General features: G+C 34.4%; 1 protein-coding gene across 1 annotated transcript in view; it reads right to left on the bottom strand.

Annotated features, from left to right (window-relative positions):
• LOC138704583 (uncharacterized) overlaps positions 1-17,114 on the bottom strand; it is a 321,702-nt gene that overhangs the window by 279,893 nt on the left and 24,695 nt on the right. Inside the window, exons 7-8 of the mRNA XM_069832631.1 lie at positions 13,965-14,197; positions 7,579-7,708 (exon numbers count right to left, since the gene is read on the bottom strand). Coding sequence (XP_069688732.1) covers positions 7,579-7,708; positions 13,965-14,197 — 363 coding nt within the window. The remainder of the gene's footprint in view (positions 1-7,578; positions 7,709-13,964; positions 14,198-17,114) is intronic.

Genomic DNA, 17,114 nt, shown 5'->3' with positions numbered 1-17,114 from the left:
TCTTTCATTCTATCAATAGACTATCAGGTAAGGAGTTGATATTTACTTATTGATTTTATAAATGGAAATGCATTTACTGAAATTATAAATATGTTGTTGTTGTTTTCTAATGCCAGGCGTTTGACAATAAAGTCATTTGACCTCTTGCACTCCAATATTTTTCAAAGATATTAACATGACCAGCCAATGAAGCACAGATTTTGAGGTGTTCCGAATCCATTTCTTGGTTTGAGTTGCACAATGGCCTGTTAGGGGACTGATATATTCCAATTCTATGCAGGTGTTTGGCCAAACAATCATGGCCTGTTGCCAATCTAAATGCAGCTACAGACGATTTTCGTGGTAAATCGGGAATTAACTGTGGATTTTGATGCAGAGAGATCCATTTTTTCTCTTGGGATTGAGTTATCAAATTTTGTTTGTTGAAGTCCAAGTATGTAGATCTAATAAATCTCTTCACAGAGTAATACGTAGATTTAGTAACAGGTCTGTAAGTAGCAGTGTTGCCCTTCTTTGCTAAAGCATCCGCATTCTCGTTTCCCAGGATTCTGCAATGGGATGGTATCCATTGGAATACAATTCTTTTATTGAGTGATATTAATTGAGAGAGCATTTTAGTTATTTCTGCTGTTTGAGATGAAGATGTGTGTTTAGAGACGATTGATAGAATAGCTGCTTTGGAGTCTGACAATATAACTGCATTCTTAAATTTATTGATGTGGCATAGAAGATTCCTGAGACTTTCACTTATTGCAATGATTTCACCATCAAAACTTGTTGTTCCATATCCAAGTGATCTATAAAGTGAGAAGAGACAGTACGTAACACCTGCACCGGCACCTTGTTCTCTGGAGATCAAGGATCCGTCAGTGTATAAATGAAGCCAGTTTTGTGGAGGGTACCTAATATTAATTGTCTCTAAAGACAATTGTTTCAGTATTTCAGTGTTTACTTTTGATTTCAGTATTTCTTCTGTTAAATTGAGATTATATTCTATATTTAATAGAGTTAAAGGGTTTGGTTTAATTTGTAAGTTTTCTTTTAAATTCGGGATATTGATTTTCTGTTTTAATTCTTGAACAATGGATATGAAACGTTTTTGAGTTTTCAATCTACAGAGAGGACTGTATGAATGCCAATTGTTTCCTGGTAATCTGATAAGTTTTTCATATTGAATCAGTGCTTTTTCTTCAATTGTCATTTTGATGCTGTTAATATTAGTGAGGAATCTCATAGAATCTATTGGAGTTGTTTTGATTCCACCAGTAATCAGTCTGAGAGCTTTGTTTTGAACATATTCTATGTTCACCTTATGAAAGGTGAAGTAATTAAAATTTCTCCGCAGTATGTCAGCACTGGCTGTATAAATATTTTGTATGTAGTGTTCAAAGTATTCCTAGAGCATCCCCATTTCTTTCCTGCTAGTCTTTTAGAAGGGAGAATCTTTTACGAGCTTTTTCAGAAATGTATTTCAAATGGTTGCTCCATGTTAACTTACTATCGAAAATAACTCCAAGATATTTGGATCCATAAGTCCTAGGAAGGTGTTGGCCATTGTATTGGATATTGAATTCTCTTTCTTTTTTACAGAGTGAAAATATTTGGTAGTTACTTTTGCTTAAATTGAGTGTCATCAAATTTGACGCATTCCATTCATGTAGTTGATTTAGAGCTTTAACCCTTCAGTACTCGCGTGGATTACAATAGTAATCCACTGATATTTAATCCTGTATTACGTCACCGCCTTCAGCACTGCGTAGCTGAGCGTCAATGCAATTTCTCGTCACAGTCTAAGTGAGGCATTACTGGTGTTTAGACGTATTTGTCGCAACGCTTTGGAAAGTTATACGGAGTTTTATCAAGTTATACGCAGTTTTTCCGAGTGGATTACCATTGTAATCCACGCGAGTACTGACGTCAGTTTCTTGCTCAGGTAAGTGAAATAGTTTTTATATGGTTATGAGTGATGCAATGCAGGAACTTTATGAAAAAAGTGTGTGATATCGTTCCATCCTCTTTGTAGTTGGCTCCAATGGGTACGGAAAATACAAGCAATATTTGCAAGTGGCTAGATGAAGATCTGGATGTTGGCATTGAAAATGAAAGTGATGATGAAAGCAACAAAGAAGATCTTTTGAATGAAGTTCACGATTCTAATTCAGAACAAGACAATGAGGAGGAGGATGATGATTATGGTGATGGTGATGGTGATGAAAGACTAATGTCTATAAATGATGGAAACTGCTATACGGGAAGAGACAACACTACAATTTGGCAGGAAGAACCAGTATCTCTACGAGGGAGAAGAAGAGCACAAAATATAGTGATTCATTTACCGGGCCCTAAAAGAGCTGCAAAAAATGCGCGGACACACACAGAGTGTTTTGACTGCTTTATTGATCAGACAATAATCAATGTAATAGTAAGGTGTACTAATATTTATATTGAAAAAGTGAAGCGTAATTACGGACGTGACAGAGATTGCAAATTAACAAATGACGTTGAAATTCGAGCACTCTTAGGTATTTTGTATCTTGCCGGTGCTTTGAAATCGGGAAGACTGAACGTAAGAGAACTATGGGATAAAAATGGAACAGGTATAGAGTCAATTTACCTGACTATGACCTACAATAGATTCCAATTTTTGTTACGATGTCTACGCTTTGATAACATTCATGACAGGCAGGAAAGGAAAGAAATTGATAAACTGGCTGCTGTACGTGAAGTGTTCGAGTTATTTGTTCAGAATTCACAAAGGTGCTACATTCCAAGCGAATATGTAACTATAGACGAGCAGTTGGTTGCATTCAGAGGACGATGTCCCATGAAAGTGTATATACCTACTAAACCAGCAAAATATGGGATCAAAATTTTTGCTATGGTGGATGTGAAAACATATTACACTCATAACTTGGAAATTTATGCTGGTATTCAACCAGATGGTCCATTTCACCAAAGTAACAGTGCACATGCAGTGGTGAAGAGGCTGGTTCATCCCATCAAAGGAACAGGAAGAAATGTGACCACCGATAACTGGTTCACGAGCATACCTCTGTGTTTAGATCTTCTAGAAAATGACAAAATTACACTTGTAGGAACCTTGAAAAAAAACAAAAGAGAAATCCCTCCTCATTTCACAACTACTCAAGACAGGGAAGTTAACTGTACATTGTTTGGATTCAATGAAAACTGCACAATTATTTCGTATGTACCAAAGAAAAACAAAACAGTGTTAGCATTATCAACCATGCATTATGATACGGCAATGGATGAGGAAACAGGAGGAAGCCAGAAACCTGAAATAATATCTTTCTATAATAGAACTAAATGTGCTGTGGATGTCCTGGACCAGTTATGCTCAGCCTATGATGTAAGCAGAAATTCACGCCGCTGGCCTCTGACTATTTTCTTTGACTTACTAAACATAGCAGGTGTCAATGCTCTTGTTGTTTATTCTGCAAACAAACAAAAAATTCTACGGAAAAACTTCCTAAAAACCCTTGCTCTGGACCTAATGAAGCCACTAATTTCCGAGCGTATCACCCAACAGACAATTCCAAGAGAAATAAAGAGAAGAGGAGAGCAACTGTTAGGCATTCCACAAACAGGTCAAGAAGAAGGAACACGGCCAGAAGGTATTGGTAGGTGCTACATGTGTGGTAGAACAAGAAACAAGAGCACAAGACAATCTTGTTCCCAGTGCTTGAAGAGAATTTGTCCTACTCATTCAGATGTAATTTGTTTGAACTGTGTAGAAGAAATGCATAGGCCTACTCAGATAATTGAATCAGATGTAGATTAGACTCACGTGTGTAAAGTGTGAAATGCAAACATAAACATGAAAGTGCATCAATATCCTTCTTACAATACACAAAAACATCTGTAAAATATTGCAAGTGAAGTGAGAATGATTGTTACATCCCTGAATTTTTTCATTGCTACACCCCTGAGTGAGGTATTCGGTTATCAAATATGACGTAAGTAAGGTCAGCAGTAGTGAACTTGCGTTTCCCGTGGGAGAGATTAAGAGAGATCAAGAGTTCAGATGACCTTCAAACATCGAGTGAGCAACAATGCTAGATAACCTACATAATTATGATGATAGTGAACTAACTCATAACTATGATGCAACAATAAATTATGACTCAAAGACACGACCAGTGTTGAAATATTATGCAAACATGTCACTTGAATGCAATTTGTGTGCTATCCATTTCATTATTAATATTTATATTTAATACGTTCCGTTATGCGTACCATATCTATTCTTATTACTGTAATAACTGAAAACAATATATTTCTTAACATTTAAATCTAATTCCAATGTTTAAACCTTGTCTGTAAACAAAAACAAATGTGGATTACCATTGTAATCCAGGTGAGTACTGGCGTTACGGAATTTAACGCGAGTAACGAAGGGTTAAGAGCAGAATTTTGAATTTTGTCTCTATTCTGCAAGATCCGGAAGTCCACAAAACTATATCATCTGCAAATAGTGCTGTTTTCATGTTTGATTCCTCTAATAGGGAGGGTAAGTCATTTATATAAATATTGAATAAAGTTGTGCTGAGGACAGCGCCCTGAGGTAGACCTCGATATGTTTGTCTGTAACTAGAAAATGAATTATTGAATTTAGTGGCAATGAATCTTTGACTAAGGAATTCTGATATCCATCTGAACATATTGCTGGAGATACCTAATGTCTGGAGTTTTAGTAATAATTTATTTCTCCAAACAGAGTCATATGCTAACTGAAAGTCAATAAATATTGCCACGGTATCTTCTTTCTTGTTAAAACTGTCTTTTATGAAATTATGAATATAAATGAAACATAATGAGAATTATTATGAGGTAATTTTCACATATTATGAGCTTATTACAAAGGGAAGTCATTGATACGCTTCAAGCAAACAAATGCAAAAGAATTAAAGGTAAATGTTACTTATGTTCCGGCCACTACAGGAACTTGATAAAATACCTTCAAAATGCCTTGGATTTAAAGTATTGAGTAGTAGATAATTGATATGATCACTGGGAGAGCTGTAAGCCCATCCTAAATACGTACCTTACTTAGCCTATATACGAAAATCGTCATGCGTGAACGAAGAATACCGCCATATTTATTTAATGTAACAGTGGGTTTCAGTGTTGCCAACATAGCAATAATATACACACCTAATCAAACCTTACCTCACCTTTCTCATAATACTACATACGTAATCAAACCTAAGCTAATCTGTCACACAATACGCACCTAATGAAACCTAACCTAAATGTCACATAATACTACACACCTGTAGTAACATTCCTGACAGTATTATTTCGTTTTCATGTATTGCCGGCTCTGCCAATCGTGTCGGTTTCCATCTAGTGGAAGTGGATCGTATTAATACTACTAATTTCAAGAAGCAACGGCGACTTTCATAATAATAATAATAATAATAATAATAATAATAATAATAATAATAATAATAATAATATTTTACATGTTTCGTGATGTACTAAATGTGTTAATGTAGTAATAATTCTCTATATATGGTACAGTAAGATCTTAAATGTGTTGTGGTTGTGATAGAAGTAATGAAAATTGGTTTACAGCGCAACACTGGCAGTGACAAAAGTGTGCAACATTCGTTCAGTAGCCGGTGGATGCTCTACATTGACCGAATTAAATACATAATATGTGTTATTTATTAGGGATGTAAGAAAAACCACGACAATGTTGTCTATCATTCCAGCATGTCACAGAAAACCAAGGCCATGCTCTGTGTCTGGTTGTCAAGGCCCAATTAAATTACCATTAGATGAAGTCCATGACACCATATAAAAATCTTTTTTGACATTATCATAAAACAAGTGTACAGTTTGTCTGACTATTGCGATATTAAAAGGCACGTCTAATTATGTTTCAGTGTCAGGTTCACCTAAAAACAAAAACACGGTTGTATTATTCTCTGTAGGTGCGGATACAGAAATAATTTAAAGATATACATTAAGTAAACAATTATATACTTCTCAACATCTTTCGGGAAGTGGAAAAATTCTAAGTCCGGGTCCTTTCTATTTGAGCCTACACATATTAAGTATTTAATTCTTTCGCATTTGTTTGCTTGAAGAGTATCGATCATTTCACCTGACAATAAGCTTAGTCATAATATGTGAAAACTATATCAAATAATTCTTATTAGATTTCATTTATATTTACAATTTCAGTAAATACATTTCCATTTATAAAATCAGTAAGTAAATATCAACTCATTACCTGATGTCTGTTGAAAAGAATAAAACAACAGGTATAATGTAAGACATATCAACCCTTAAGAATTATAAGGAATATACCCTTTCCCCCTTTCTAACTCGAAATACCTAGCTGAGAACTATTGACTATTGTTACCGACAAATGGACTGGGAAAAGGAAGATAAAAATATAATAGGCCTGCAATATAAATTACTGCTACTGTGCATTAAAGTAGTGAATAAAATTGGTCTGTTATAGTAATGAATATTGTTATCGACAAAGCAAAAAAAAGAAAGGAGTGGGTGGAAAGATAGTAAATGTTGTTGTTGTTTTCTAATGCCAGGCGTTTGACAAGAAAGTCATTTGACCTCTTGCACTCCAATATTTTTCAAAGATATTATCATGACCAGCCACTGAAGCACAGATTTTGAGGTGTTCCGAATCCATTTCTTGGTTTGAGCTGCACAATGGGCAGTTAGGGGACTGATATATTCCAATTCTATGCAGGTGTTTGGCCAAACAATCATGGCCTGTTGCCAATCTAAATGCAGCTACAGACGATTTTCGTGGTAAATCGGGAATTAACTGTGGATTTTGATGCAGAGAGTTCCATTTTTTCCCTTGGGATTGTGTTATCAAAGATAGTAAATGTTGTTACCGACTTCAGATTTGCAAACGCCCGAAGACGTCTCTACCGTCGTCACAATTCCAAATGGTCATACAAAGTATTATAAGTCCCGTCGCTCTAATTTCCGGCAGCCAATCGCGTTGCAATTCGGCTACATTTAAACGTGTGCGTCTTGTGATTCGCTGATGAAGACGATATTCATTTCTTAAGGCTCGATAAATAGTTAATATAATCGCCCGCCATTTTGGCTCTTTCGTTGGAGTTCGCAGAAAGCACACGAAGACATTATTTGCCGCTCAATTATTTACTCAATTACAGTGCGTTTGATTTATTATCATAAGAGCTACAACATGATAATATTTAACGATGTGGCAAATAGATTTCTCGTATGGTAGCTCGGCAACGAAAGAACAAAAATGGCGAACGATACTACCTCCCTAGACTTTATAGAGCTTTCACTTCCTAAGACGTAAGCAAACAGCGTCGCGACTATAGATCAGTCAGTCATCTGACTGACGTATTGTAAAGATGTCACTTGATGCCGATTATACGAAAAATTGCATCTACGTAAGTCATTGACCTGTGTTCTAAGATTTTTACTTACTCTTACAATGCCATCGTATTTCTTTCTGAAACTTTTTTCTTTTTCTGTTGGTACAAGTTATCAAATCTGTCACAACTGTAAATGCATAGAAGTTAATTTTGTCCTCACCTGTATGCTGTGAAGTGTTCGGTTCAAATACAGTGCGATTGTCTGCACCAACCGGTCTTGGTGTTCTGCAGATAGACTGCTCCAATACATGGCAGGCTGGCTATAGTTATCATCATCACTGTCATCGTACCTGCGAGAAAAATATTGAGCGACGACACTTAAAACGGCGACGAAGTTCTCTACCGCAACCAATGGTCTAGTGAAGTTTACAATTAAGATGGTGGCTAGAAAAAGGGCACTTAGGCTTATGTTCATTTTATCCGCCCATCATCAGTTTAAACTATCTGCCATTCTTTTCTCTATAATTTCTGTAATTTTTGTTCCAATCAAGCAATTGTAGAGGCCAAGAGAGCAGTTTGAATGAATCATTGCACATCTGATTTCTGTTGCAGAATTATGGTAGCTATCCTCCAGGACTATTGCATGTTTTATGAACTTATTGTATGTGATACGAGTAAAATCAGTACGGAGAAGATACAGACCCAGGTGCCTCAGAAAAAAAGAAGTTAGTTCTGATATTGAAGATGACATACAAGTTCTATATACTGGTTTATTACACTGTTTACAAATGTTTTTAAAATTGGTATTAATTTTTAAAAGCAATAATTAAATTACCTGAATAAATATTTTTTTGTATTTACTGAAACTTTAATTTATTTCAGTGCCCGTTTGGTGGAAAAGGGATGCGAGACAAATTTTTAAAACCCTTCTATAAAATAAATGTATTAATTATCAAGAAAATAAATTTAATATAATTAGGATGCTTAGAAGTAATTCAGAATGTAAGAATTATAGTCATAAAGATACAAACTAATTTATTTTTTCAAGTAGAAAATTTCAAACATTATTTGCGTCTATGTGCCCTTTCTTTAGCCTCCGCACCGTTTCAATTTATTACTTCCATTTAACAATCTCTGCCTATCATCATATTATCCATAAGAAGTAACTTCGCATTACAGATTCTTCCAAATGAACAGCAGAATTCTGGCAAATCTTTCAGAATCCGAAAAATATCTTAACGCCAATATCTGCAAACATTAACACGCAGCCAAACATTTCGAACGTATAAATTACAGAAGACGAACCAAATGTTGAACATAAACGGTAGTACAAAGTACGAGGAGTTAATACATTTTTTTTTTTTTTTTTTTTTTTTTTTTTGCCTGTTGATTAGCTACATTTTCAACTAGAAGTGTATTGCCTGACATATTTAAAGCACACACGGTTATAATGATATAGGTTTCCCCCGCAATTACAATACTGCTCAGAGATGTAAGGAAACACAAGATTACATCCCTTTCAAAAAGAAAGGAACTACAATACATCGCCTTCAAAAAGAAAGGAAAGGCAGGATTACTTCCCCTTCAAAAAGAAAGAAAACACAAGATTACATCCCTTTCAAAAAGAAAGGAAACACAAGAATACATCGCCTTCAAAAAGAAAGGAAACGCAGGATTACTTCCCCTTCAAAAAGAAAGGAAACACAAGATTACATCTCCATCAAAAAGAAAGGAAACACGGGATTACATTACCTCCAAAAAGAAAGGAAACACAAGATCACAACCCCTTCAAAAAAAAAGAAGGAAACACAACATAACATCACCTCCAAAAAGAAAGGAAACACAAGATTACATCCCTTTCAAAAAAAAAAAAAAGAAGGAAACACAACATAACATCACCTCCAAAAAGAAAGGAAACACAAGATTACATCCCTTTCAAAAAAAAAGAAGGAATCACAACATAACATCACCTCCAAAAAGAAAGGAAACACAAGATTACATCCCTTTCAAAAAAAAAAAGAAGGAAACACAACATAACATCACCTCCAAAAAGAAAGGAAACACAAGATTACATCCCTTTCAAAAAAAAAAGAAGGAAACACAACATAACATCACCTCCAAAAAGAAAGGAAACACAAGATTACATCCCTTTCAAAAAAAAAAGAAGGAAACACAACATAACATCACCTCCAAAAAGAAAGGAAACACAAGATTACATCCCTTTCAAAAAAAAAAGAAGGAAACACAACATAACATCACCTCCAAAAAGAAAGGAAACACAAGATTACATCCCTTTCAAAAAAAAAAGAAGGAAACACAACATAACATCACCTCCAAAAAGAAAGGAAACACAAGATTACATCCCTTTCAAAAAAAAAAAAGAAGGAAACACAACATAACATTACCTCCAAAAAGAAAGGAAGCACAAGATTACATCTCCACCAAAAAGAAAGGAAACACGGGATTACATTACCTCCAAAAAGAAAGGAAACACAAGATCACAACCCCTTCAAAAAAAAGAAGGAAACACAACATAACATCACCTCCAAAAAGAAAGGAAACACAAGATTACATCCCTTTCAAAAAAAAAAAAGAAGGAAACACAACATAACATCACCTCCAAAAAGAAAGGAAACACAAGATTACATCCCTTTCAAAAAAAAAGAAGGAAACACAACATAACATCACCTCCAAAAAGAAAGGAAACACAAGATTACATCCCTTTCAAAAAAAAAAAAAAGAAGGAAACACAACATAACATCACCTCCAAAAACAAAGGAAACACAAGATTACATCCCTTTCAAAAAAAAAAGAAGGAAACACAACATAACATCACCTCCAAAAAGAAAGGAAACACAAGATTACATCCCTTCAAAAAAAAAAAAAAAAAGAAGGAAACACAACATAACATCACCTCCAAAAAGAAAGGAAACACAAGATTACATCCCCTTCAAAAGGAAAGGAAACATAAGAATAAATCCCCTTGAAAAAGAAAGGAAACATAAAATTATATCTCCTTAAGAAAGAAAGGAATCACAAGATTACATCCCCTTCAAAAGGAAAGGAATTATAAGATTAAATCCCCTAGAAAAAGAAAGGAAACACAAAATTATATCTCCTTAAGAAAGAAAGGAAACACAAGATTGCATTACCTCCAAAAAGAAAGGAAGCACAACATTACATCACCTCCAAAAAGAAAGGAAACACAAGATTACATCCCCTTCAAAAGGAAAGGAAACATAAGATTAAATCCCCTTGAAAAAGAAAGGAAACATAAAATTATATCTCCTTAAGAAAGAAAGGAAACACAAGATTACATTACCTCCAAAAAGAAAGAAGCACAACATTACATCACCTCCAAAAAGAAAGGAAACACAAGATTACATCCCCTTCAAAAGGAAAGGAAACATAAGAATAAATCCCCTTGAAAAAGAAAGGAAACATAAAATTATGTCTCCTTAAGAAAGAAAGGAAACACAAGATTACATCCCCTTCAAAAGGAAAGGAAACATAAGATTATATCCCCTTGAAAAAGAAAGGAAACATAAAATTATATCTCCTTAAGAAAGAAAGGAAACACAAGATTGCATTACCTCCAAAAAGAAAGGAAGGACAATATTACATCCCCTTCAAAAGGAAAGGAAACATAAGATTAAATCCCCTTGAAAAAGAAAGGAAACATAAAATTTATCTCCTTAAGAAAGAAAGGAAACACAAGATTACATTACCTCCAAAAAGAAAGAAGCACAACATTACATCACCTCCAAAAAGAAAGGAAACACAAGATTATATACCCTTCAAAAAGAAAGGAAACACAAGATTACATCCCCTTCAAAACGAAAGGAGACATAAGATTAAATCCCCTTGAAAAAGAAAGGAAACATAAAATTATATCTCCTTAAGAAAGAAAGGAAACACAAGATTGCATTACCTCCAAAAAGAAAGGAAGGACAACATTACATCACCTCCAAAAAGAAAGGAAATACAAGATTACATCCCCTTCAAAAGGAAAGGAAACATAAGATTAAATCCCCTTGAAAAAGAAAGGAAACATAAAATTATATCTCCTTAAGAAAGAAAGGAAACACAAGATTACATTACCTCCAAAAAGAAAGAAGCACAACATTACATCACCTCCAAAAAGAAAGGAAACACAAGATTACATCCCCTTCAAAAGGAAAGGAAACATAAGAATAAATCCCCTTGAAAAAGAAAGGAAACATAAAATTATATCTCCTTAAGAAAGAAAGGAAACACAAGATTACATCCCCTTCAAAAGGAAAGGAAACATAAGATTAAATCCCCTTGAAAATGAAAGGAAACATAAAATTATATCTCCTTAAGAAAGAAAGGAAACACAAGATTGCATTACCTCCAAAAAGAAAGAAGCACAACATTACATCACCTCCAAAAAGAAAGGAAACACAAGATTATATACCCTTCAAAAAGAAAGGAAACACAAGATTACATCCCCTTCAAAACGAAAGGAGACATAAGATTAAATCCCCTTGAAAAAGAAAGGAAACATAAGATTATATCTCATTAAGAAAGAAAGGAAACACAAGATTACATTACCTCCAAAAAGAAAGGAAGCACAACATTACATCACCTCCAAAAAGAACGGAAACACAAGATTACATCCCCTTCAAAAGGAAAGGAAACATAAGATTAAATCCCCTTGAAAAAGAAAGGAAACATAAAATTTATCTCCTTAAGAAAGGAAGGAAACACAAGATTACATTACCTCCAAAAAGAAAGAAGCACAACATTACATCACCTCCAAAAAGAAAGGAAACACAAGATTATATACCCTTCAAAAAGAAAGGAAACACAAGATTACAGCCCCTTCAAAACGAAAGGAGACATAAGATTAAATCCCCTTGAAAAAGAAAGGAAACATAAGATTATATCTCATTAAGAAAGAAAGGAAACACAAGATTATATCCCCTTGAAAAAGAAAGGAAACATAAGATTATATCTCCTTAAGAAAGAAAGGGAACACAAGATTATATCCCCTTCAAAAAGAAAGGAAACATAAGATTATATCCCCTTGAAAAAGAAAGGAAACATAAGATTATATCCCCTTGAAAAAGAAAGGAAACATAAGATTGTATCTCCTTAAGAAAGAAAGGAAACACAAGATTACATCCCCTTCAAAAAAAAGGAAACATAAGATTAAATTCCCTTGAAAAAGAAAGGAAACATAAGATTACATCCCCTTCAAAAGAAAGAAAACATAAGATTGCATCCCTTTCCCCCTTATAAAAGAAAAGAAATGCAAGATTATATAACTTATCCTTCAAAATTAAGTAAGTCATGCAGGAACATGAGAAGTAAGAGAAGGGTGAGGAGAAGTAATACGAGAAAGAGAAAAGAGAGAAAGGTAATAAGAGCCATGCAAGGGTGAGAAGTAAGGAACTTGGGAGAAGAAAGAGGAGAAAAAGGATAGGTAGAAAAAGAAGGAATACAAAGGATAGAAAAATAAAAAAAACAGAATCACTACTGCAAGAAGGAATCAGAGGGATAGAAATAGGAGAAAATGAAGAAGTGGGGTAAAGGAGAGATATAGAGTGACAAGTAAAAGAGAAGATGGAGAAGATAGAAAAGAACAGAAGTAACAATAGGCAAGATAACAAGCGGTAGAACAGACGTAGAGAAAATAGAAAAGAACTAAGAGGAAGTCGAAGATAATTAGGAAGAGATAGAACAGAACTAAGAGAAGGCAAAAAATAGGATGTACAGGAAACAAAAGAAAATTAAATGAAAATCCAAAAAGGAATAGGGGAGGAGTGATGATAGGAAGAGGTGTAAGAGGAAGCAGTGAAAAACAGGTGGTAGAAAAATAGGAAAAGAGAGAAGAGAAGCTGAATGAGGAAGAACAGTGGTATAAAAAATGTAAGTACAGGAAGGTAGAACAGAACTGAGAGGAGGTGGAAGAGAAGGAGAAGACAGAAGAAAAATACGAGGCAGTAGAAGAGATGATGTAGAAGAAGGTAGAAGGAAAGTACGAGGAGGTAAAAGAAAAGTGAAAAGTGTAAGTGAAAGTATAAGTGCGAGAAAGTAGAAGAGAAGTACAAGGAGGTAGAAGAAAAGTTGCAGTTGATAGGAAAGGAGAAGAAAATAGAAGACAAGTATGGGGAGGTAGAAGAGGTGTAGAGGAAGATAGACAAGAAATAAGAGATAGAAGAGAGTTAGAAGAGAAGTAAAAGGAGGTAGAAGAGAAGTACAATACGATAGAAGAGAAGAAGGTTGAATAGAAGTAAGAGAAAGTAAAAGAGTAGTAGGAAGAGGTAGATGAGAGCTACGAGTAGGCAGACAAGGAGTAGGAGAGGAGGAGGAAGTGGAAAAGAAGTAGGAGGAGGTAGATGAGAAGTATGAGAAGGCAGAAGGTGGTAGAAATGAAGTAGGAGGAGGTAGAAGGCAAATAAAGGAGGTAGAAGAGTAGTAGTAGGAGATAAAAGAGAAGTGAGTAGATAGATGAGAAGTAGAACGAAGTTGAAGACAATTATGATTCCTTTTGATTCATCTTCCCTCAAACTGCAAGCAAGTACTCTTCTTTATCTTTTATGCACTGTTATTCTATTATTAAAAAACAATATAGCCAACCTCTTGACTTCTCCTGAGACATTGAAGGTGCTGAGAGCACCCCATGGATTTGGCGTAGGCCCATTGAAACTGTTTGGGTAGTAGTTGGGTCCACTCCCTTGGCTGTAGAATGCCATGGGTCCGTCACGCTGGTAATTCGTTACACCATCGCTGAATGGACAATTTATAGGAAGCTGCAAATAATTTTCTCCCACACGATGGCGCTGACTATCTGTGTACGCTAACAGACGACCCTGTAAAGAAAAAATGAGTACAATGCTTATGACTGCATTACTGCGATGTGCATTGGAAAACTAAGAGCAGATCGAAAACCACCAAACTACCAAGGATCTTAAAGTGAATCAGTGGGAAGCCAGGTATCGCTTCGTGTTCTCATCCAGTTAAATATGGGTTGATAATGTACAATACTGCCAACTGCCACCTGTCAAGTTCGTGCTATGATTGAATTCTTAACATTAACTGCTCCAGAATTAATCATCTATACTAATAATAAATCTGTAGCCGAAATTTTTCTGGTAATTTTCGATTTTCCAAAAATAATCGGTCCTAACATATATAATTAACCACCCTGAAACCGAAAATCGCTTTTTTGAAATTTTTGTTTGTATGTCTGTCTGCCTGTATGTCTGTCTGCCTGTCTGTCTGTCTGTCTGCCTGCCTGTCTGTATGTATGTTTGTTACCTTTTCACGCGATAATGGCCGAACCGATTTCGATGAAAATTGGAATATAAATTAAGTTCGTTGTAACTTAGATTATAGGCTATATGGCATTCAAAATATGTTATTTAAAAGGGGGGTTATAAGGGGGCCTGAATTAAATAACTCGAAATATCTCGCTTATTATTGATTTTTGTGAACTATGCTACATAACAAACGTTTCTTTAAAACTGATTTCAGATAAGTTTTATTCTCTGAAAAATTTTGATAGGACTGATATTTAATGAGATAAATTAGTTTTAAAATTAAAATAACTGCCATCTAAGGCGGTGTATTGAAATAAAAAACAAATGACTTCGTCTGTAAGGGACCTTGGACACAACAATCGAAAGCTATGAAACATAGCCTACAGACAATGTTTCTGTGTTTGTATGAAGTAATATCAGAAGCTAAATTAACCGATTTGTATAATTAATTATTATTTCATCATTGGAAAGTGTTGTTTCTCTGGATGGACATAATGCTATAATGTTATTATTACAGTACCTTGTGAGTGAATTGAGGACAGGTAAGATTAAAATAGCTTCTTATGCACAGAAAACTTGATAGGTTATTCTGTATATTCATTTCCTGTATTTCTTATAATAATGTTTATGAACATATTTATTTTTATCTCAGAGAATTAACGAACAACGAGAGTGTATTGATTTAGTATGCAGTAATAGTACGTTAGCTTAGCAATCCATTATTTTATAATTCAAATTTTAACTATGCTCAATTGAATCGTGTTAAAATACATAAAATACATATGCAATAAATACAATGCAAAAAATTGGGTAATGAGCCAAGCAGATTATGTTGCGCTGTTGTAAAATAAAATTTGTTCCTCCTGAGATTGAAGAGCTCCCACAACAAATTAAAAACATTCTAATTCGAGTACATCCGTTATCAACACACTTTTTCATAATATAATATAATATAAACATAATAATAAATCTGTAGCCAAAATTGTTCTGTTAATTTTCGCTTTTCCAAAAATAATTGGTAATAACAATTAAGAAACATGTTAAAGGAATTGTCACTGCACCAAATGAGTGGTCTCTGGATCAAAATGATCGCATTTTAATATTTTAAATACAATTTAAATTAAGTAACATATTAAATGATTTATCCTTCTATCAAACACGAATGTTCCCTGGATCAAATGTCCTATTTTAATTATGTAATTACTTTATATTTATTTCTAACGGGTGCAGCGGAGCGCACGGGTACGGCTAGTCAATTATAAAATACAAGGTCCTTAATACAGTATATATGGCTGCCGTAACACAGGATCTGGTTACCGAGCCACAGGTCGAGATCAGCCTGTAATATCACAGTCTAGTATATAGAGTTACGAAGCTTAGGTTGTGAGGGTGCTAGGAACAATAGACTATGCCGGTACTATTTCTCATTATCTGTAATGAGGCTATATTAGCGATCCTAGTGGTTAGCAACTATCTTTGGATACATATTTACTACGTATTGAGTATATACTAGACTGTGATAACATGCTGTCTACAGCGGCGGAAGCACAAATGGATTATGAAAGTGTCGTCTTTCTGCTCGTATAGAAGCTTTATATCGCGAGAATATTATATGGTCACTCGCTCGTCTAAGCTCATGAATTGAAATTTTTATTTCATGTTCAATATTAGCCTATAGTTGCTCTAATGTGTGCGAAACAATTTCTCTTTCAAACTACCCCATATATAGAAAAATTAAGAAATGGAGAATAAAAACCTAAATTAAAAATTTAAAAAGTACGAAGAAAAGAAAAATGAAAAAATGGAAGGACAAATAGAGAAAGTAGAAAGCAAAAATTTAGAGAGAAAAGAACGAATAGAGCAATCAAGAAATGGAAAAAGAAAGGAAAAACCAAGTAAGAAAAGAATAAAAGGAAAAATCAAGAAACGGAGGAAGAATGGAAACACCACAAATGAAAAAAATGAAATAGATAAATAAAGAAATTCAGAAAGAAAGGAAGAATGAAAAGATAGACTAAGAAATCTGGAAAGAATGGAAACATTGAAATAGGAAAGAAGAAATAGAGAAGTCAAGAAATAGAGCAAGAAAGGAGAAATGAAGAAAGAAAAATACATAGAGAAGACAAGAAATGCAGAAAGAAAGAGACTTGAAAAAGAAAGAAGAAAAGAGAAAAATGGAGGTAAGAAGCAAATACCTAAAAAAAAAAAGAAAAAAGAAATTTAGAAATGAAGGAATGGAGAAAGAAAGGGTATATTAAAAAATAAAACAAGAAATAGTGAAATAAATAACTGGAGAAAGAATTCAAGGGCAGTAACTTGACTACGGATCAGTGCAGTGTGGAATTTGTAGATTCAGGAATAAGATTAGTTCGGTCGTTAAAGCACTATGTAAATTGCGGAGCAAACTGATGACGGCATGAGTGCACGTAAATTGCGGAGTAGGTAAAAGAAGGTTCACACTGGTGAT

This window comes from Periplaneta americana, chromosome 8, assembly GCF_040183065.1.
Source record: "Periplaneta americana isolate PAMFEO1 chromosome 8, P.americana_PAMFEO1_priV1, whole genome shotgun sequence".
Classification (NCBI taxonomy): Eukaryota; Metazoa; Arthropoda; class Insecta; order Blattodea; family Blattidae; genus Periplaneta; species Periplaneta americana.
Note: the sequence above shows the minus strand (reverse complement) of the source record. Positions and strands in the feature narration are given on the sequence as shown.